The sequence below is a fragment of the Hypomesus nipponensis genome, chromosome 9 (assembly GCF_054491055.1).
Source record: "Hypomesus nipponensis isolate SF chromosome 9, ASM5449105v1, whole genome shotgun sequence".
NCBI lineage: Eukaryota > Metazoa > Chordata > Actinopteri > Osmeriformes > Osmeridae > Hypomesus > Hypomesus nipponensis.
Window position 1 is genome coordinate 11,144,395 of NC_140369.1, and position 21,498 is coordinate 11,165,892.

A 21,498-nucleotide genomic window follows, 5' to 3' on the forward strand; every position below is an offset into this window, starting at 1 on the left:
CCTAGTTGGCAGATCTTTTCTTACTCAACTCCTAAGCACATCATAGTGTAAAAGAGGGGGGTTGATTTGAACCCGAACCCACCCTTTGCTCCCATCAGAAGCATGAAAGCAATGGTATGCAGGGTACAGTCTCTGATGTGAGGGCTTTCAATAGGCCCCTTAATCGGACAATTGGTATACCATCCGTCAATTCCCATTGTGAGTGCACCATAAAAACATTTTTTAAATGAGTTTGCAGAACTCATAGATAGCAGTGCTCACATTGACATTAAAGGCAGCTTGCTGATGAGCTCTCTCTCTCTCCCCCTCTCTCGCTTGTCCTCTCTCTCTCTGTAGTCCGGATGAATTTTTTGATTAACGTGCTGTCATCCTCCTGGGCACTGCTGTCGGATGGACAAATGATTAGTCTCCTGCAGAGGCTCAGTGACACTTGATGGTTTGAGTCACTGTCTCCTGTTTGACAAAGACGTAGAGGATTCAGCTGAGGCTTTTAGGATTATTCAAAAGCATTGTGGTCTTCCATTTTGTTTTACATGACTTTACTGGAAACACCATCTCATATGCAAATGTTCACCGATTCAGTTATGCTTTCGGTCATTTTAATTTCCATCAGTTGACACTGGAAACGCTGTTAATCTTTCCATATATACAGGATATGCTATCAAATGTCATTGACTGGAACAGCCCTCAAGGACTAATCTGTACAAAACCATGTGAAAGTCAAGGGGAAAACAGCTAATCATTGGTTAGAGGCAATGCTTTTTAAAGGAGTATTGTAGAACGTTATGGGAGGATAGGGTTGGCAACTTCATTCTTACATTTCATGGCTTGGCCACCTTTGAGATGGTACCTGTCAGAGCCTGCAAAGTTCTCAAGCCCTCCCTACACAACTGAGGCTCAGCTATAGATCAAGAGAATGGAAATTCCCACGAAGAAGAAGAAGAGAATGCCTGTACTGTTGATGTGTACAGTGTTGCTGGAATGTTCATGTGGCATGTGATAGATAAAGAGTCAGTGAATGCTTACAATTATGTTTAAGGCTATAGGTGGTATCTATGGATTTGCACATACAAGGAACAGGATAACCAACATTTGTGGACATCCTGCTATGCATGGTAATGCAATAAGATGTGGGTGACTATAACTATAAAACCTGTTAACAACTGACTGCAAAACTGGATTACATTGAAACTGAGCAAGAAAAAGTAGGAAGGGAGTGAGTAAGCAACAGAGAGTCAGTTGTGTGCAAGCAGTAACTTTGGTATTTCAAGAGCTTTGGAATCACCATGCTGACCTCATACAGAGAGGGGTTTTGTATTGGAACATGGAAAATCCTGAAGTGTCACAGTGGAAAGATGACTGGGCACTCCAGTATAGACAAGGCTCCCATTGACAAAATCAAACCACAAAGACAACCTATCACACAAACACTAACCATGTTTAAATGTCAAAGGTGTCAGATTATCAGTCTTTTTCTACATCTGGCCTTACTGTAAACACAATAACTATTGTGGAATGGAGACAAGGCATGTTCTTTATGGTGCTTCCAGTGACAGTTAACCTTCACAAAAGTAATGGCTGCTCCCTCGCCTGCAGAGAGTCATCTGCGGCAGCGTTCCAGGTATCCACACGCCATCAGTGGACTCTTGCACATGCTCTCCTTCTCCTACTAGCTGGTTGATGTGGTTATGGATGTGACAAACGTTTAGGCAGCAGGTCTGCCACTGAATCGTGTTTACATTTCGCTGGAATTGATCAGTTTTGAACAAAATGTATAGTCGTATAAATGAGATAGGTTCCATTGGAAAAATAGCTTAAATTCTACTCCATAGGCCTGTAAAAGCAGGGGTAGAGGGAAGAATGACAGGGAGTGGGAGAGAGGAGGAGGGACTGAGTGGCGTTCCCCTGACGTCATGTAGACCTGTGAAGTCAGCCTAGCAGATGGGTGATTGACAATGGGGAAAAACAGAGCAGAGGAGGACAGAAAGAATGGAATGCTCTGATGAAATGTATGTGTCACACAAAACAATGTGGGATTGTAGACATTTGTCATTTTGTTGTATTTACTGTGACCTTTGGTGAAGGGTACAAAGAACAAAAAGTTGACTTTCTGGGTTCTTTTCATAACCAGTTTGCTAGTATACTTTCTATTCAGAGTCTCTTGTTGTTTTTAAACAGTAGCCATCTACAGTTTGCAGAGAGATTAAAGCAGAATGAACAAACCAATTATTTTGTATATTGAGGAAGTCCTTTTGGAAAAGTCCATTATGTGTGAGTACAATGTAGTTCACATTATTTTGAGCTAGTTTACTGAAACATGTATACTTTATACATTGTACTTATGTGCATGTTTCATTACATATACTTTGAAATTTATTTTAATATTGAATAATAGGACTTAATCCAACCATATTATTATTATCAATCTCAATAAAGATGTCCTGTGTAATTACAAAATATCTTTGTTGACCTCGGGAGACAAGGCTGCAACAGGGCAGATTAATTTATAGTAGGTGGGCATTTATCAAAAGCAGTTATCTGGAAAACCTCCCAGAAGGATTTCTGTGTGGGTGTCAGGGGGGTAGTTAATTTGGTGCAAACCATGATCATTAATACATGATGGACTAGCTGCTTCCTTTTCCTATTTCCCATCCCAGTGTGCTCTAAACAGGCAGGCTCTCTAGATAAAGCAGGCAACTGTTTACTTCCCAAGCTGAATTTCAACTAGGTACAGATGCAGCTGCACATGAATGAATCAAATAAATGTCTGTCATTTTCATGCTGAGCACCCTCTAAACCCTATCCTGTTTTCTGCCATTCTCATACATATAAAAAGTACTTAGTTTGGTCCATCAATATAAACTCTCACTCACACACACATGCAGTCACACACACACATGCACGTGTGCACACACAGACACAGACAAATACACAATCACAAGCTGCTTAGCAATGTTTTATAAGTCTTGTACAAAATGTAATGAGACAACCATCAGCCACATCACCATCAATAATAAATCGACTCCCAGCCCTGCCCTGTCAGTGCCCTGTCTCTCCATAAAATGAATCAATAAAGGATCAGGAGCTTTCCAATTTCTGCTTACCAAATCTTCTTTAACTGCTTCGTCATGGTGTGCAAAACCTGATGGAGGCAAGCAGCCAATCACAAGAAAGAATGACAGACACACCTACGCCATCCGGTGACCTATGAAGCACAGCCGGAGGTGTGTAAACACTATCAAATTCTGAGCACTGAAGACAACAGGATAGCAATTAATTGTGATTAGCTTGAAATGCTAATCGTATCTCAATTCTCTGGGTAAGCATTGTGCCTTTGGTTGCTATGGGTGTTGGTTGTTCTCAATCCAGAGGACCAAATAAGGAACACAAAAGCTGGTGTTATCACTCCAGCTCAGTCTGACCTATTTGTTTGCTCTCCACCTGAGCCACTGGACAAGTCATGATGTCAGAGGCCAGGGAATGATGGAATGTAGTACAGGAGGCCGGTAACCCGCCACAGGGCTGTTGAGCGAGAGACAAACATGGTCCCTGTCCCCCCTCCCCTCCCCTCCCCTCCCCTCCCCTCCCCTCCCCTCCCCTCCCCTCCCCTCCCCTCCCCTCCCCTCCCCTCCCCTCCCCTCCCCTCCCCTCCCCTCCCCTCCCCTCCCCTCCCCTCCCCTCCCCTCCCCTCCCCTCCCCTCCCCTCCCCTCCCCTCCCCTCCCCTCCCCTTATTGTTTCATGCTGTCTATCGTTCCTCAAGCCCAATTCCCTGGTCAGAGACATCTGTTCAGTTTAAGCTTTCTCGTTCGCACACAGCCATTCTTTCAAAATCGTTCAGACTGCATTACTGTCGCTGTGCTTCCTCATACTGGTTGTTCATGGCGTTCACTAGTTCAGACAGCGTGTTCCTTTGTTTCATTCCTCATGCCTTCTTTTACATCGGTGAATTGTGCCTGTACATGCAAGAGAGCATTCTTGTTAAGACTCCTCTCAGCAGAAGCCCAAACAAGCCGCAATTAAACTACAAAAACACTTTTACACACACAGCGACAAAGTTCTACAGTACAACATGTACAAATAAATGACTTGTTGTTGGGTTTATATGCAAAAGGCCAGTATGTTATTTAGTGGTAGTGCATAAGTGTTTGTTCACCCATGATTCATGAAACTATTCATCCATGAATCTGTGTGTCTTCTACTTACAGAGTTTTAAAGTTGTGGGTTGTTTTATGCAAGAAGTCCAGTGTAGATGCACACATCAAAGGTGTGTATGTGTGTATACGGTAGCTTGTTTCTCCAGATATGGCCAGGTGTGCGAGGAGGAATTGTGTGTGAGTGTGTGTTTATACACTGTGTATCTGATGACAGCAACCTTGACAGGCCAGCAGCTGTTGATAGATGTGACAAAGTTTCATACGGGCTCTTCTCATCCTTCAACACGCCATTTGTTTCTGTCATCCATCACCTCCTGTTGTCTTTCCCTCCTGGCCTTCTGCTTCTCCTCAACTTTTCTCTTTCATCTTTTTCTTCTTCTCTGTCTCTCTACCCTGGGGGACTGGAGGATCTAGCTCTACTCATCTGAGTGGCAGGACTTGAGTGTGATAGGCAGAGAGAGGAACTGTGTTTATTTATGGCTGTTTGCTACTTGTCTGCTGTGCTGTGTTAGCACAGAAATCCCCAAGGACTAGATGTGTGTGTGTGTGTGTGTGTGTGGCTGTGTGTATGTGTTTTTGTAAGTGTGTGCGCTTGTAAACATATAGGGCTTATTCCTTTGCTATGTTTACCCTGGAGCACATGGGCAGCTCCATGTTGGGTCTACCTGTCTTAGCTCTGCATCGCCTCAGTCAGCTAATCAAGACACCTTCACTCTGGCTGGATTAGCTCTCCATCACGGACAGGACTGCACAAGAGACTATATTGAGCCACAGGGAAATCTCACCAAAGTGTATGTGTTTGAGAAAAGTGATTCTTTGATGGATAATTTAAAAGTCAAGATGTCCCACTCGTAGTCTCAGCAGCAACAGTTATGTTCCATTACCAATCCTGAAATGTTGTCTGTGTATGTCTGTGATTTATAAATAAATATCACACCCGTGTGATATCACCGTTTTATTTTAAACCAATTTAAGTTGGTTCACTTTCCTGACTAAGGAAGTATGCCTCCTAAATGTATATGCCTTTGGAGGCTTACGATTAATTACCTTTTCTAAATAATGTATTGCTATATTTAACACATATAATCAAACATAGTGTAAGTTAGCACAGTATGTTTCAATGTGTGCTTCTTGCTTGGTGCTGGGAGCAGTTCTATCTGTTTTTAGATGTTCTGCTTCACAGAGTTACATTTCCTCATTGAATTTGAAATGGTTTTGACCGCATTGACCCCCTTCAGCTTTCTCTATTCAGGGTTGTACTTTTCATCCACATCGCTAAAAAATAATGTTTCATAGTAGAAACAGCAACAATGTTTAAACTGTAGGTATTTACCAGTACAATGTGAGATTGTACTCCTGAACATTACAATCGCTGCAGTATTCATACAGCATTCCTTATCAATTAACATTCAAATAATGTGGGACTTTTGAGTCAACAAAAGTTAACTGACTATGAAATAACCATATCCACTGCTACCAGAAACAGGATCACATTTCTTCTAAAGATTCCTCTAGACATTGTTGTTGGTTTCTGATTTTCATGTCTTACTAGCATTCACAGCCTGGAAACATCTTCAGTTACAGGGCTCTTCAACAGTGACAGCTCCAAGGCTGAGCCTCAGGTTACACCTGCCCTGGCCTCATCATGTAGCTTTAACAGTGAGTACCACATCACAGTCCAGGGATATGGTGGACTTATTTCATTGGATTACAACTAGTAATGTATTAGTAAATACCTCAAGTCCATGGTTGTGGTTCGAGTGAGTTCTTCAATAAAACTTTACAAGCCAGTGTCACTATCTAACTCTCAGACAGAGTCAATAATATAGATATATAATCCTCTCTATATAAGACCTTCCGTGTACCACTATGAAATCTAGTTCAAACCTAATTTGACAACTGCAGTGTGTCACCTGCTAGAGTATTAGTAACACTTACTTGGCAAAAAAGACTGAGCACTTATCAAATGGCCATCTCAAGACCACACGCAGTTACAAACATCACTTGGAGCAAGATTGAAAAAAGAAAAATACATAAAATAAATAACATTGTGCAAAAGGAAAAGAGACTTTGACAAAAATGTTTGGTAAAAAAAGAGTGAGTATTAAGAAGAAAATAGAATAGAAGTAATGAAAGGAACAGCAGGAGAAAGGGAGAGAGAAAGACAGAGAGGGATTACACAATGTTGAACTGTGTGACAGCATTTTTTCTCTCCAGTGGGGGTAATGAGAGAGTGAATGTGGTGGACACGGGGGGGGTAATGTCATTGTGAGGACAGGTTAATTTGGGGTCTGGAAATAAAGGAAAGTGGCTGAAAGATTGGCAGGCATCAGAAAAGGAATAAGCAATACTCTGTGGGCAGCAGAGAAAGAAAAAGCTTACAGCAGGATACAAACCCCAGCCGAGAGAGGGAGAGAAGATATAACGGGTAGAGGTTAGAAGGAGAGACAGGATGCTGGATGACTGTGAACAAGAGGACATAGATGTTTCTTTTGCTTGGGGAGTGGGACAGAGACAGGGTGAAAGGCAAAGATTATTTTCCCATTGTTGAGGGGAGAGAGATAGGTAGGTGATAAGAGAAGGTGGGGCTAGGAGATAAAGATGGCAAATACTGCCATAACAGTAATTTTCTGCAGCAGAATATTGGAGATTGGCAGCTGAGAGCATAGTCGGGAGTGGAAAATGGAGTGAGAGAGCATTATGTACACGGCCCCCAGGGCAGACTCATTTTCACTTGAGAGCCTAAGAGAGTGCAGTGAAGAGGAAGGAGAGAGCGATAGAAAGAGGGAAAGGTAGAAAGAGGGGTAGCAAGAAGAAGGGATAGAGAGAGAGAGACAGAGAGAGAGAGACAGAGAGAGAGAGAAAGAGAGAGAGAGACAAAGAGAGAATGGTGCTACAAAAAGACACTGTAGACACACAGTGCACTAAATTAATGTTTCAACCTTTTAAAACTTTTTTTCAAAACCTTTTTTGAAATATTTCTTTCTTTAACCTTTCGTTAACCTTTTGTTTTAGGCTTCTCTGTTTTCCCCTCTCCTCCTCCCTCCTCTCGTTGTGTGTGTGAAAAAACAGATTAAAACTAAGGTAACTAGCCTTGGTTGACAATGTAAGAAGTAGAAAGTACCGATATTTGAGTAAATAATTTAAGGAGTAAAAGTAAAACGTTTTTTAGAAAAATAGTGACGTGAAATACCGAGGCCTTATACTTAAGTACATTAACAAAGTATTTGTACTTTGTTACTTCCCATCTATGCTGAGACCCTGCTATGACCCATTTGCTACATTTAACTTTAAATTACGATGTTGTCCCTCCCCAAGGAGCTCCTTCTGCCCTACAGGTCTGCACCCATCCTTGGCAACAGGGGTGAAAAGCATTATTGGAGTGGGTTTGAGCAAAGCTCATGAGACCAACTTAAATTAATTGGGCCAATTAAAAAGCTTCATCATCGTCAAGGAGATGTCTGCTTCTTTGACAGTGTGTTGTCAGAATGCCTCACCGCCCATCTGATTAACTGAGGTAATTATCCCTCCATGTTCCAAGCCCCAAGCACCAGGAACTTGGCCACATGACACTGAGCAATTTGGGATTTTTCATTTTCATGCAAATGCATCAGTGTAAAGAGCTACTAGTTATTCCCTTGAGAAACTTCATGTCAGCTATTCCAGGGAAGGCAGTGCCACTGTAGAAGAATGATGTTTCAACAGGTAGACACACAAAAACACACACACATACAAACACACTTATGTTCATGCATAAACCTTTGTAAAGGGGGGAGGGGGGGGGGCAGCTGGATTTACTTTATAATGCATACCAGCTCTCAAACATACATATACACGCTCAGAAACACACCTGTTTGAAAGGGGGCGGGGCATGGAATGTTTCGTATCCTTGAAGCTGTGCAAACAGGATGATGGAATTGCACAATCCCCCATGTAGAATCAGAGCCTCAGGGAGAAAAGTAAGATGAAGGTGCCTAGCTAAATGAGCTTACCTCTGAGGAGGTGAGGAGGGGGCTGACAGAGATGTCATCCATGTGTGTTGCGATGAGGCTGTGAAGTAATTGGGAAACTGAGAGGAGAAGAGAGTGAAGTGGAGTTGGAGAGGGAGCGAGAGAACAAGAGGAAGAGGGAGAGGCACAGAGGAGAGATGAGGTGAAAAGACTCAGGCAGGAGGTGAAACCACAAATAATTGCGGACACGCTGAGCTCATACACCCTCTCCTCGATGTGTAAAATGAACTGTACACCCACACACCCAGGGTGCCTTGTGTACAAGCACACTGATGTTACCATGCTATGTTCTGATGTATTGTCTGTATCACACAGAGGGATACAGCATGTTTGTGTCCTGTATGCTTCTGTGAGATGTGGCCAGGGTCATGCGAGTGTGGAGGTGCTGGTCTTTGCAGGAAGGAACTGTTTCTAGTCTGGGTTTTATGCAGTAAGCAGTGGAAGCAGACAGCTCCATTATTCAGAATCTCTGCTGCTCTCTATGCCCCAGACAGATGTGGAATAACATAGCAGAATTACACACACACACACACACACACACACACGCATACAATTAAACTCTTATGGTGTGGCCTGCCCACATCAAAGACCAATGCATACAGCAAATGTGTATGTTATTCTACCCTCTTTCTCTCCCTTCCTCTCTCTTTCTCTCTCCCTTGCTCTCACTCCCTGTAAATGTTCGAACTGGACATGGGGCCAGGGTAAGTTAATGCTACATGGTGATACGTTTATAATTTAATAATTGCAAACCTTTCTCACTCCAACCTCACTTTTCATTATGAAGAAATCCTGTTAAATCCCTTAAATGTCCACTATTCCACAGTGTATGGTGTTATTGCTTCATCCTGAATAAGGATCAGATCACACTCACACACACAAGGTCCATACATAATTTCAGTTTCACAAAATCATTATCATGACGGCTAATGTCTTTCTCCCTCATTTATGTCGTTTTGTTGCCATGGCAAATACCCAATGACTCCCAGTCGTCATGGTGACCAATCAGAGTGGCATCTGAGGGTAGAGAAGACATTAAAAATTAATTCAAATTATAATATGTATTCTGTGTGTAAACTCATGGAATTGGATTTATACAAAAGAAGGCAGTCATGTTTGCTAAGCTGTTAATTAAATATTTTAATGCAAGACTGCTTTACTGTTTTATCTGTTGAGTTACCAAGTCAGCCAGTTTAGAACTAATTTCAAAAACTTCTTTAAATATTGTCCTACATTGGTCCTCAGTTAATTGAAAGTGAAAGTGAACCATAATAAGTAGAACGTGATCTCTATTATAAATAACAAACATCAGTAACATTATCAAAGCACCACTAAATAATACTCCACACATAATGACATCTAAGTGATATAATAGCATTTAAATTACTTGTTTTTAAACTGTCTCTAAGCCCAAGCTGACACCTAAAAGTCACCCCAATTAACCTCTACAATCTGTCAAATGAGTCATTTGAGAAGTGAATCAGCCATAGTAATGGCCAAATCACAGTCCTGGCATTTCAACATCAATTTCCTCTTCCATGGCCTCAATTAAAGAAAATCAACAGCCATGCATTCATGCAAGCCTTGTAATGTGATTAATTAGTGTTAGGTTTGTCATTACAGAGATTTAGCGCAGAAACGCAATATAGATGAAGTAGATGAAGTAATCATGAGTCATTTGTTTGTGCATATGGATTTATTTGATCAAGAAATTATACGCACACACCAGGTAGTGTAGTGGACACAAAATAAAAATGACAAACTAAAGTGCTGCTAATTCTTTTTGTCCCTCTAACACAGGATATGAGATAAGCGACTACAAAGACAGCAAGTCTCTAACATTTTCTTGTTCACTGAGAGTTTGTGGGAAACTACTAAAAGACCTCAATCTGCAAATACAAATATTTGTATTTGACAATGCCTTCTTTACCCTTGCATTTCAGAATGAAATATTATACATTAACTAATGTTTCTACATGCTACTTAAGATACACAACAATATCCATTAACATTACAGATAATAGATACATACAAAACCACAGACAGTATAAGCTTGTATGCTCAACCAATCTTTTACTGACACTTCCTTTAAAGCTGTAAAGCATTTGTCAAGTTGTCCTTCTAAGGCTACAGACATCTTAGGCTCTTAGCCTTTTAAAACACTTGTTTGGATCACATTTTGTACATTTAAATACATCTTTGCCAGATCTCAAATCAAACCCTGAGCCTGCACCCTATGCTCTAATGGCACAATTCTAACTAGCCAATCAGAAGACAATCCAGATCTTCTCAGATGCAAAAGCAGTAAGGCTTCAAACAAACCAGCCCCTCTCCTGCTGACAGTTCACTTCCTCATATTATCCTCTTTTTGAAAGCGCTTTTTGATCAGACCCAGGCACGGACATTGCCTGCCCAGTCCAGGATTCTCCCACGGTACCAGGCCCGTGTGATTGGTTGAAACAGCAGCAGGAGCCGCAGCCTCCGAAGCAAGCCACAGAAAATGGCCGCCGCCACGACCACCAGCGGTGACATCATCACAAAGCCCAGAATGATGAGGGCAGAGCAGCTGTTATCATCAAGATAATGGCAGATAGGCAATTTGGAGTCTAGAACCTGTTATTATAGAGGGAGAGAGTTGTTATGCAACATAGTACCACACAGAGATATCATTCCAGACAGAGAGACTCTATGGATGGTGACACTCATATTGCAATGTTACACAGCATGTAAATGAATTGTTTATGGTAGATTGAAACAACTGGGCAGGCTTTATCTTTTCTAAACAGGTGGATGGAAGTAAGTTTTGTGTGTGTGTGTGTGTGTGTGTGTGTATGTTAGTGTGTGTGTGTGGTGGTAGTAGTACTAAATAGGATCCATGTGGGTAGTGGGGTATGACAGACTTTTCCCCAGCATCCCTTCACAGTTCAAATAAGAGACAGCCCACAGCTGTCAATAAAACCTCTTAGCTGTCAGTCACCTGAGAGGCCCAGGGAAGATAGTAGGATTGAAATGAAAGGGCTCTCTTCTTGTCCTTTAAAATGATTAACTAAACTGATCATTTACTCTTTAAATAAAGGGCAATAAGTAGAATTAACCCTAAATATACAATACAGACAAACACAATAGATGGTGGCAAATTTGTATCATACCTACACTTTCCACTCACATTCATATTGTTTCTACTGATGCAGAGAAATATTAGTGGTCAAGTATATGGCTAAGAACGTTAGCTAAGAGTTAGCACACCAATATTCAGCTACAAAAATGGCAAACGGCAACATTCAAAAAGAAGCAACTGAGTCACATTTCACTGTACTACATTACTGACAAACACACTCAAGGCCCCTGGCAGCATACCAACCAGATGGGAAAGAGGTGAGGAAATACAGTGCAGTGGCCTGTCTAAAGGTTATTTGTGATGTCAAGCCAGCCAAGGACAACAGCTGTAGATCTCAGGAGATGGTTCAGCTTCATTATAGCATTTATTAATGTGTCAGCAGTCTGTTTCATCAATCTGGTCTCAGTGGGGGACTGGAAGAAGACCTCCCCAGAATATAAATTGTGATGGACTGTTACATCTAATCCTTGTCTAGAGTACTTCTATGAATGGGTGGAAAGATTAGTCAAATACACCTACATTAGGCAAGCCTAGTGGCCATGTATTATTTACATTATATATTTGATTGTTGAATAGTAGATACGCATAAATACATTAATTCAACATTTAAGGGTCATCATTCAGTTTCCTCCTCAGGGTCAAAAAATCTGGATATCTATTTCCTTCAGGTGTCAGTGTACGGTGTATGTCTACACACAGTCCTGCCAAAAGTATTGGTCGTGACACATTTTGTGTTTTGCAGAGTGTGCTGGTTTTGTATTTGTATATATATTTTTCACATGTTTCTATGGCATACTGGAAAACAATAATATGCATTTCATAAGTTTTAAAGGCTTTAATTGGCAAAAACATTCAATACTTGCAAAGAGTCCCCCCCCAATCAATCTGCTCTTAATAATCCAATAACAATTACCTGACTAGAACTCGTTCACACTTTCCCATGTGCTGATTATCTGACTTAATGTTAGCTAAATATTTTATGTCAGGGCCTAAAAACTGTGAAACGTGAGGTTTTGTGTATTAAAATGCATCTGGTCACTGCACAAACAGAAACAATGTGAATCAACACCACAACAACTGAGGCAGCAAACTTTGCAGACAGAAAATGTATGTCACTGCCATCACTTTTGGCCATGACTATAGCTCTTGTACAGTGAGTTCCAGGAGTCAATGGAAAACTAAAACCAATAACCCCACTTTTAAAACTTAGGCTAGTTCAGAGAATTTTTGCAGGCATATTTTCAAAAACATTTCAAGTAAAGTCCCATGAAGAATCAAATAGCATCCCTCAAATGAGGGAAATGATAAATGGTCTATAAACTGTATAGTGTGAATTAGACTTTATTTTACAGCTTATCAGATGAGAGGAGCATAGTGAGGATAGGAGTTGTACTTAGCTCACCCGTGAGTGACATAAGAAGCCAGCGTAGAGGAGCAGAGACGCAGGCAGCAGGACCAGGGTGAACACAGCCAGTAGGAGCAGGACACACATCAGCCCAATGCCCACATTCCACAGAACCAGCCCTGTCCCGAAGGCCAAGCATCCACACCTCCCTCGACGGCTGCCCCATGCACTGCCCTCGCTGTGGGCCATGGGAGGAGTCAACATCCGCACACCCTCCCCCACCCAGAGCTCCTCCTCCTTCTCCTCCTCACTCGACCCTCCTTCATCCAGGTCCACGTCGACTCCACACATCCTGGCAGAGAGAGAAGAAAAAGTAGGAGGAGAGATGGCCGGAAGGGTGAGAGAAGAGAGAGAGAGAGTCGTTGGATTCAAAGAAAGTACAATAGTTTAAATCTTGCCAGCAAGGAGACAAAGTCTGAACGCAATACAAAGTTTGTCCGCTAGCATGTTGTGCTAGCTAGATATTTAAGCAGAGCCGCTCTTTACAGTCAGTGGTTAAGACAAAGGCATGCAAATGTTCCATTGCTCTTCTTCATTGGCTCCTTGCATAGACCTGGCGCAGGCGTGTGTGCGTGCGTGTTTGAGTGTGTGTGTGTGCCTTTTGACCACTGTAAGCTTGACCACATGATTCACCCAACACAGATAAGGCCAGACATCTTTTATGGCCTCTCCAGTAAGAGAGAGTGGTCAGCCCAGGTCACCTTGTTTACATATGCCTCGTGTTCCCCAAAGTTCAGATTTGGGGGTAGGCCTCTCTCTACACACAAGGAATGCTTAACACGGAATCATTCTTATACAGGATAAATGTGTTACATCTTCAATTTTCCCAACAGAGAGACATTGTTGGAGGAAGGAGAAAAAGATGAAGGGAAGACTATACTGACAGATTAAGCACTTTGACTATTTACAGTGCAGTTTACATTCTTTGTTTTTCATTTCTACTTGGACCATGCTCTGGTAAAATGTTCTTCTGGATTAATAAAGTTGAATCTATACTATCGGCCTGATCTGGCTTGGGCCTGATCCTACATTAAACAGACAGACTGAAGCACAAAAGCTGAAGAAGAATGAAATAAAATAAATTAAGAAAAAAAAAGAAATCCAGATTTTTTTTTAACCTCCTTGCTTTTTAAAACAGTTCAATCCTGCATCTGATGTGTCCCCTCTCCTGTCTTCTTCCTCCTCCATTCAAGTCTCTGCTGCTTCAGTTGCAGCCAACTCACGCATATGAGGAAACATTTCCTTGTTTTGCTATCTTAAATTATGGATGAATTCAGGGTCGAATGAATGTGTGTCAATTGGCTGTAGAAAGGGGAAGCAGGCAAAAAGAGATAGGAAATAAAGGAATAAAGGGACAAATGATACAATGGGATAAATTATACATTTTATAAATTCAAAAGCCATTTAAACTATATCTCTTGAGGCACATTTTGAGTAAATACATCCGAAGGGCCGTCCGGTCTTGTTTGTACCCCCACCTGACCGGGCAAGTGGGGGGCACACCCCCTACCCTTTCCCCGCTCCTCGTTCTTGCTTTTTGAATCGATAACATTGATCTAGTCTGACTGCCACTGCCAAGACCCTGATTGATCTGTCATTCCCAATTCAATCAGACACCTTTTACCGATCTGGTGCGGACCACCATGCACAAACGCAGGTCCAGTCCGGAATGATGTTAATTACCATAAAAATAGTTTTAAACCACTAATAATAATTAACAGATACTGCAATTATTGGTAGGCTAATATCTATTTAGACCTAATGCTAAACGATTTATTTTATTTTGCTAACACATTTATGCACATTTTTTAATTTGCAACACAACTGCATGCATTTTCGTTTTTACTTTAAATACTATCTTTTTAATTTGGACGAACAGCCAATTAATTTATCATGAATTTTACCTTAAATTCCCTCGACGGTTAAAAGTGTAGTCTACCCACTTTCTCTCGTCTCTCAAAATTGTTGACCTCTGGAACTCTACCTGATGATGCCAGAACCAATCCCTCAAATCCCACGTTTATGGTAGCGAAACAGGAACGACCATTGCCTTGCCCATGTACCTTCGCTACTGTATCATAGCGGTGCGCGCATGCTGAGTGTTTAGACTGTGCGTTTGTATGAGTGCGCGCCCCTGATTTTCACCGCGTGCTTTGAGATAATCTAGTTTGCAATGCACACACATCGCTTGTACTGTCCTGTCCTAGAATAGTGATTTGACACGCTTGCAGTTTGAGAGAGCGAATAGCAATGACTGGATTTGCATGCACATGTTTTAATGACTATTGCCACCTCTCTTCAATCGATTAGATGTTTAGCCTCGTTTTACCAGCGTATCCTTCCAACCCCAAACATGATACATTTCCTCTCCCTTTGACAAATAATGATTGAAACAGGTGATTTAATTAATAAGTGATGAACCTCAGAAAATGTGCTACAGGACCAAGAAGCAGCTCAGCATTGACTTCATCACTTCCTGTTTCCCATTGGCAAATTGGTCCACACAGAAAACAGGTTGTGGTGGACAATCCATTTTAGACTGCTATTTGATCTCCTTTTCTCTTCCCCCCCTTCGCAGCATGCTTACAAGATTGCTCTGCCCATGCATCTCTCTCTGTCTCACCAATGACCACTCTGAGATAAGGGGTTGATCGATTTGTTGTTTGTTTCACCAAAAAGATAGACAGCAACTTTTCCCTTTTCACTTAAGCTCAATTTAATCACCTTGAAGATAGGGAAGGAGAGAGGACTAGAAGACAAGTGAAGGAGAAGAGATGGACTCAAGATAAAGCAGAGGGGGGGGGGGGAGTGGTGGGGGGATGAGCAAGGCATGAAACAGGATGGGATTTTAATACCTAAAATGTTACATCCTGGGCTTAAGAAATGAAAAGTTAATACCCCATGCTTGTTGGAAATTATAATTACAATTTGAGATTTAGGAAGATTTAGAAAGAACTGAAGCAAGATAAGATTGGTAGAAATGTCAATTTGCTGTGTGTAACTGCTCTGTGGAGTCTCCTATACAATCATTGACTTGTGCTGATATCTTCTGTTTTTTAAGTCATCTCCAACATAGCCACCTTTGTCTCTATTCCTTGTTATTGAATCAAATGTTGACAGCTCAAGCTAACTCCCTCACTGGCAGGCATGCACATACACACATTCATATCAGTGCCCGTGGCCTCCCTTCTCCCTAAAGCAGTAACCCTACTGTGTCTGCTTGTTCTATGTGTTGATGTCTACTGATCTCTCCAAAGGGCATTGTGGGGTGCCAGTCACATGAATCGACAGTCAGTCTCCCTTTTTTCTCTGTCTCTGACCCAGCTTAGCCAGGCTTTTAGCTTCAACTCTATTCGTCTCCCATCTAGTTACAGTGTTCAAGTCTGAGGTTGCCATGACAATTCGACACAAAAGTCTTTCCTAAGTGGTTTTGTAGGTCAGGAGTACTTTGTTACAATCAAATAAAATGGTTTTTAACCTTTAATCTTTTGGTACGGAAAAATGTTTTACAAATTAGAAGATGTGATAATGATAGGGATTCTTATTGTGTGTGTGTGTGTACACGTGTGTGGTAAGTAGGGATTTTAATGAGCTGCATTTGTGCTGCTTTAAAGTAGTTCTGTGCATGATCTTCTGTCTCAAATCACCCGTGTCCATGGTGACAATAGTGGGCAATGAAGAGCTATGAAAAAGATCACAAACAGAATACAAGATGTAAAAACAGTGGTTATCTACAGCAAGATGGTTCAGATGACTTACGGACTTACTTACTGATGAGAGGTAAACATTGTATCTCCTGATCACATATTACTATGTATGCATAATTATATATTATATAATTATTATTATTAGGTTTTAATACTTATGCTGTGGACACATGCTTATATATTTTGTTTTTCTCCCTGTCTGTATAATTGTGTTGTCTTCCCTTCCTTATATTCAGGTATCACTTTCCTCCTCCCTAGGTATAGAAGGTTGTAACAACTTATTTCAGGAATACAAAGTCATAATTCTGAAACAGTCTGTTGATCCTGCTAAACATTGTGGCATCAAGTGTTAAGTTGTTGAACTTAATAAAGTAAATACTTGTCCATCTACTTAAGCAAATCAATTGCAGTACACATTTTCACCAGCTGGGACCAGCAGAGTCTACCTAATGCCTGTTTTTATACCCAATGGCAGTTGACCTAGGCTGGCCAATGGCACATTTCTAAAACCTTATCCCTGCTATACATCCACACACAGAGCCGAGTCGATACAATGTAACAAATAAGACAACAACAGTAGAAAACCATTCAAAGGTACAGTATTTTGTTAAAATATGTCCACAACTGGTATACAGGCCTACCATACTACATTCAAATCAAGACAACAAGCATTTTAGCTCTAGAATTTATTGTATGTCAAAGCAGATAAAAAAATAAGGATAGATACTACAGCATAAAAAAATGATTGTGTCATGGGTGTACAATTTTTTGAATGCATGTCATAAGATTAATGACAAATTGTGTATACAAGCTGGTGGGTTGATACAGTATGTGAACCCTATGGGTTCTGTGGCTGTCTTATAGAGTCTAGACAGTGCAACATGAACATGCATGTGCAATATATGTAATAAACAGTTTGAGAATTAGGGAGATTTAGTGGATGTATATACGTGAAGTCTTAATTTCATAGTGCTTTTAAGTGTTATATCAAGAATGGTGGGTTGATATAACGTAATGCTGAGCTGTGAGACTAATGGAGGGAGGTGGTAGAGGGATGGGGCTGGAAGGTGAATGGAGACAGGGGAGTGGATCAGGGGAGTGGATCAGGGGAGTGGATCAGGACTATCCTCCATCAGATGTGTGTGTTAGCGTGTGAGGCTCTGTGTGTGTGTGAGTGTGATGCGAGTGCGTGTCTGACTGGGAGTGAGTGTGTGTGTGAGCACTGAGGTGACCCTCGGGCAGAGTGGGGGCATCCAACGTGCCCTCTGACGGGTACAGCTGCATCAGCGCCCCCTCCTGGCCGCCCTCCTTAGTGCAGGACTGGCAACTGCAGTGAAGGATCCGCTCCACCAGCTTGTCCACTCGAGGTGTGTCCTCGCTACCTGGACACTCCAGGGTCACCTACAGCCACACAGAACACACCACGTAGGTCAAGGGTTAGACGTACTCCCAGGAGGAGGACGCACGTACACGCAACATGTTTCATCCATTCTCTAGAATCATTGTGATGTAAACAGTATGCACCGACTGTCTCTCTCTCTCTCTTATTCGGTCAAGGTCAAAACTAATCCAGAGCTAGAGTCTATCCCTAAGTCTTCCAACAATGTTCTTGTGACCTGTGGATTCATCCCAAATGATCTGAAATGTAATCACATTTGACACAGCTGCCAAACGAACAATGAGCTGTATCTGATTCCCTTTGACAATACACAGACATGGTCAAATCCATGTGCACAGCAGAACTGAAAACCCTGAAAACCACAAATCCACCCACTTCTTTGCTTTATGGAAAAGGTTTGTTGAGACTAAAATAAAAAGTTCCATAAAAATTCATCACATAATCATCCCTGGGTAACCTGGCATTCCTGTATATCCCAATACTCTGGAACAATCCACCAGGCGTTTTCCACTCCAGTATGAGTTCACGTTACCTGTAGTTTCAATCTTCTATCCTACCTGGCTGCTTTCCAAACAACACACACCTCAACACAAAGCTGTGGTTGTCCTACGTCTCTGGAATCCCTGACTACAAAACACAGGCAACTAAAGACAGAATGGGGACAACCATAAATAGTCATACTCATACCTGAAGTCTCAAATAGTTGCAAGTGGTTTGTGGTTGAGTGTGGTTGAGTGTGGTTGAGTGTGGTTCTATTAGTGGATGTGTATACTTTTTTCACTGTGGTTTCAGTAGTGACAGTTTGTGGTAAAGTGTGTGAAGTAAACAGATGAAACTCTAGCTATGTGTGTATGTGTGTGTGTGTGTGTGTCTGTCTACATGTACATGTCTGTCAGCTAACTTACCACCTCCCACTGTGTCTGCGCTGGCATGCAGGAGTCACAGTGAACCAGAGACTCAGTGGACTGGGGGAAGGTGTTGGGAACGCTGTAACTGAAGCACTGCCCCAGACATGCCCTGAGAGGAGAGACAAGGTCAGAGAGATAAAGGGGTAAGGGGAGTGGAAGAGAACGAATGAAAGAGAATGGATAGGAAGTGGAGATAAAGGACCCAGACGGACAGGGAGAGAAGGGGGAGATATATTGGAGAGTGGATACAGAGATAGGTGGGAGAAACATTGGAAAGGGGAGAAAGTGGAAGACCATTATACCACTCGGTGGCTGCTATGTGCCCCTGGAGGCCCCACAGTAAAACTGCACTCATGTTTGGGTGTCTAACAAATGCCAATTAACATTCACCTTGTGACGTAAATTAAAGGCTAATTAGTTTTTCTGTGTATTGTATTGTGAGAGTATGCATGTCTAACAAACAGACACAGACAGAAAAAAGCGAGCTCTACATACTGACCTGTTTTGGATAGAGCGAGGCTGGCATCCCGTGTGCCCAACTATCTGTGTGATGTTCTTGGCCTCGCACCAAGCGCTCTTGTCAGGGAACAGCGCCAAACGGTTGATGTGCGCGGGTGGTGCCGCCGAATACATCGCAAGCAGTGCGCAGCAAATCAGAATTCTTTGCCACATGACTTCACCTTAAGGAGCATAAAAATGCCCTGCGCGTCATTCTCGAATGACATAGGCCCACTGACAAACTGTATCTTATTTTATGAAGTGAAAACAGGAATATTTCCCCAAAATCTAAATGTGTACAATCAACATGTCATATTAGGTTAAGCCTATCCTACTTTGTTACGCTGAATCCCGCCTTTATACTCGCCCATTTGAACGTAAAGGCGGTAGTAAACTGCATGCCCACATGGCCAAATTGGCTCTAACCTTGCCGACTGGAGAGGAACAATATGCTTGTTTCATACTGTCCCAGATGGAGAAGGGGGTAGGGAGAGAGGGATGTCCGCTTTGATAGCCCACCACCTGACTCTAATAAACTATCAACCCGTCTACAAAACTCTCTCCCTCTTTGTCTTTCTCGTTTCTTTTAAACATGTTTGAACCACTCACGTCATTGCTAATTCACAAAATGCCCTCTCTTGCTCCCAGTAAAACGAGTTGGTCACCCACGTAGCCACATTTACAAAGTGTTCACCATACATAGCCAGTCTCTAGATCACTTCCATGTGATCTTGACTGTGTCACAATAAAATACGTTTAGCAGTGTCCTCCAAGCGCAAATAACATTCCGCAAGGATTCAATATCCTTGGCTCTAAAATGACCAACTGCCCCGTGTCTGTAAAACAATGGAAACCGAGACCTGAGGCAACAGTTGAGAGAATGAAAGTTTTCTAAAACGAATTGCCATTTTAAATGGTTTTACCATGCACTGAAGCCATTGGAGATAGACTGTAGGACGGGTTATAAAATGTTTGCAAACTACAAACTTGGCTACTGCGTCATCAAAAAATCAAACTGAGGTATACAACAGTTCCGGGGAAATTAAAACATACATTTGAATGCTAAGACACACCGTCAACATAGATTCGTCATGGGAAGTTCCTTAGCACCCTACAGGGATCAATTATCTTGTCAAATTGTCATATCCTTTCCTAAAAGTTTGGAAACTAATCTAAACGGAGTATGAACCAAAAGTTTGATGGTCTGGCCATAACACAATATATAAACAGTATTGCGTTAAAATAAACTACTTACCGTTAGTTGAGTCAGCGTTATGCCAACCGACCACTATGCAGTTGAGACCTCTATTAGCCCGCCGCAGTGTCTCCCAACTCTCCCTCCGTAAGAGACCGGAGAGACGATGGGAGATGCGCAAGTAGAACTACTGTAGATAATCAACAGATGAAAACTATGACACCGCTCAAAAAGAAACAGGAGTCACTTGTCATAGGTTAACTATACAATAATCACATCATGCGATGTAAGACAGTCAGAGAAACGGTCGTTGGTGAAGGATAGGATATAGTGCGCATTAGTAACCCTATCTGTCTCCAGTCCATCAAGCCTGTCCCTCCCCTTCGTCCTCTTCCTGTCGTTTCAAGTCTGAGTGTGTCCACTAATTCTCCACACAAAACGCTGCGCGCATTCAGCAGCTCTGCAAATCCATCTACAATGTTTCTTGCCTGGGTTGAGGTCGTTTAATTTGGGAATGCCTTGGGCGCGGTAGCCACCAGACAGAATTCCCGCTGCGCCAGTTGGAAGAAGGAAAACCGGAGGAGAAACACGAGTTTGGTGGGTTTCAATTCTTGCCGTATCTGAGAGGTAGCTCTTCTCCATTTCAGGTCATGATACAACCAATCAATTTTTCCACCAATAGGAGCCATATATCCTTTTAAATCAATGAATAACTAGTATGACCATGTTAAGTGATTTTTGCCTACTTCCTTTTTTGTGTCAAATGATTTTATCAGTGGGCCAGGGTAGTTTACGTCCCTACACACGCTTGTCTCCACCACATATGTATCCTGACACTGCCTGACTAGCCTTGGCAACTTATGGTGTTTTTTGATTAACAGCAATGTTATTAGTGTGATTATAGTTATGGCCTGGAGAGTATCTGTCAGACATGCACAGACAGGTAAACATTTGTCCCATAACTCTCAATCTGCCCTTTCCTACTCCTCCTCTATATTCCCCCTCACCCCCACCCTCCATGCAGGTGTGCAGCTTGGATTGTGTCCATAAGCACCCCTATCAGTGTTATGCGCTTCACTTGCTAACAAACACGTTGATGGACA

General features: G+C 42.0%; 2 protein-coding genes across 5 annotated transcripts; both read right to left on the reverse strand.

The window, feature by feature from the left end:
- Positions 1-9,873: 9,873 nt before the first annotated feature.
- Positions 9,874-14,805, reverse strand: tmem88bl (transmembrane protein 88b-like). 2 transcript variants are annotated; one of them, XM_084705540.1, is made up of 3 exons: positions 14,593-14,805; positions 12,686-12,980; positions 9,874-10,778 (listed from the first exon to the last, which is right to left on the reverse strand). In XM_084705540.1, exons 2-3 carry the CDS (start codon positions 12,977-12,979, stop codon positions 10,551-10,553), a joined length of 522 nt encoding a protein of 173 aa, XP_084561666.1. In that variant the 5' UTR covers position 12,980; positions 14,593-14,805; the 3' UTR covers positions 9,874-10,550. The 2 variants fall into 2 exon arrangements, with proteins under 2 accessions (XP_084561666.1, XP_084561667.1); XM_084705541.1 differs by having other exon boundaries at positions 14,673-14,800.
- A 2,261-nt stretch (positions 14,806-17,066) lies between these two features.
- Positions 17,067-20,818, reverse strand: nbl1 (NBL1, DAN family BMP antagonist). 3 transcript variants are annotated; one of them, XM_084704057.1, is made up of 5 exons: positions 20,741-20,818; positions 20,456-20,585; positions 19,202-19,382; positions 18,700-18,811; positions 17,067-17,796 (listed from the first exon to the last, which is right to left on the reverse strand). In XM_084704057.1, exons 3-5 carry the CDS (start codon positions 19,372-19,374, stop codon positions 17,518-17,520), a joined length of 564 nt encoding a protein of 187 aa, XP_084560183.1. In that variant the 5' UTR covers positions 19,375-19,382; positions 20,456-20,585; positions 20,741-20,818; the 3' UTR covers positions 17,067-17,517. The 3 variants fall into 3 exon arrangements, with proteins under 3 accessions (XP_084560183.1, XP_084560182.1, XP_084560185.1); XM_084704056.1 differs by lacking the exon at positions 20,741-20,818 and having other exon boundaries at positions 20,456-20,734; XM_084704059.1 differs by lacking the exons at positions 20,456-20,585; positions 20,741-20,818 and adding an exon at positions 19,810-19,978.
- Positions 20,819-21,498: the final 680 nt, after the last annotated feature.

Excerpts from the sequence above, each read along its gene's own strand:
- tmem88bl (XM_084705540.1), bottom strand. The coding sequence starts at position 12,979 with ATGTGTGGAGTCGACGTGGACCTGGATGAAGGAGGGTCGAGTGAGGAG. Across the intron at positions 10,779-12,685 it reads GCTTCTTATGTCACTCACGG|GTTCTAGACTCCAAATTGCC; the intron begins GTGAGCTAAGTA and ends CTATAATAACAG.
- nbl1 (XM_084704057.1), bottom strand. The coding sequence starts at position 19,374 with ATGTGGCAAAGAATTCTGATTTGCTGCGCACTGCTTGCGATGTATTCG. Across the intron at positions 18,812-19,201 it reads CCTCGCTCTATCCAAAACAG|GGCATGTCTGGGGCAGTGCT; the intron begins GTCAGTATGTAG and ends CTCTCCTCTCAG. Across the intron at positions 17,797-18,699 it reads CGCAGACACAGTGGGAGGTG|GTGACCCTGGAGTGTCCAGG; the intron begins GTAAGTTAGCTG and ends GTGTGGCTGTAG.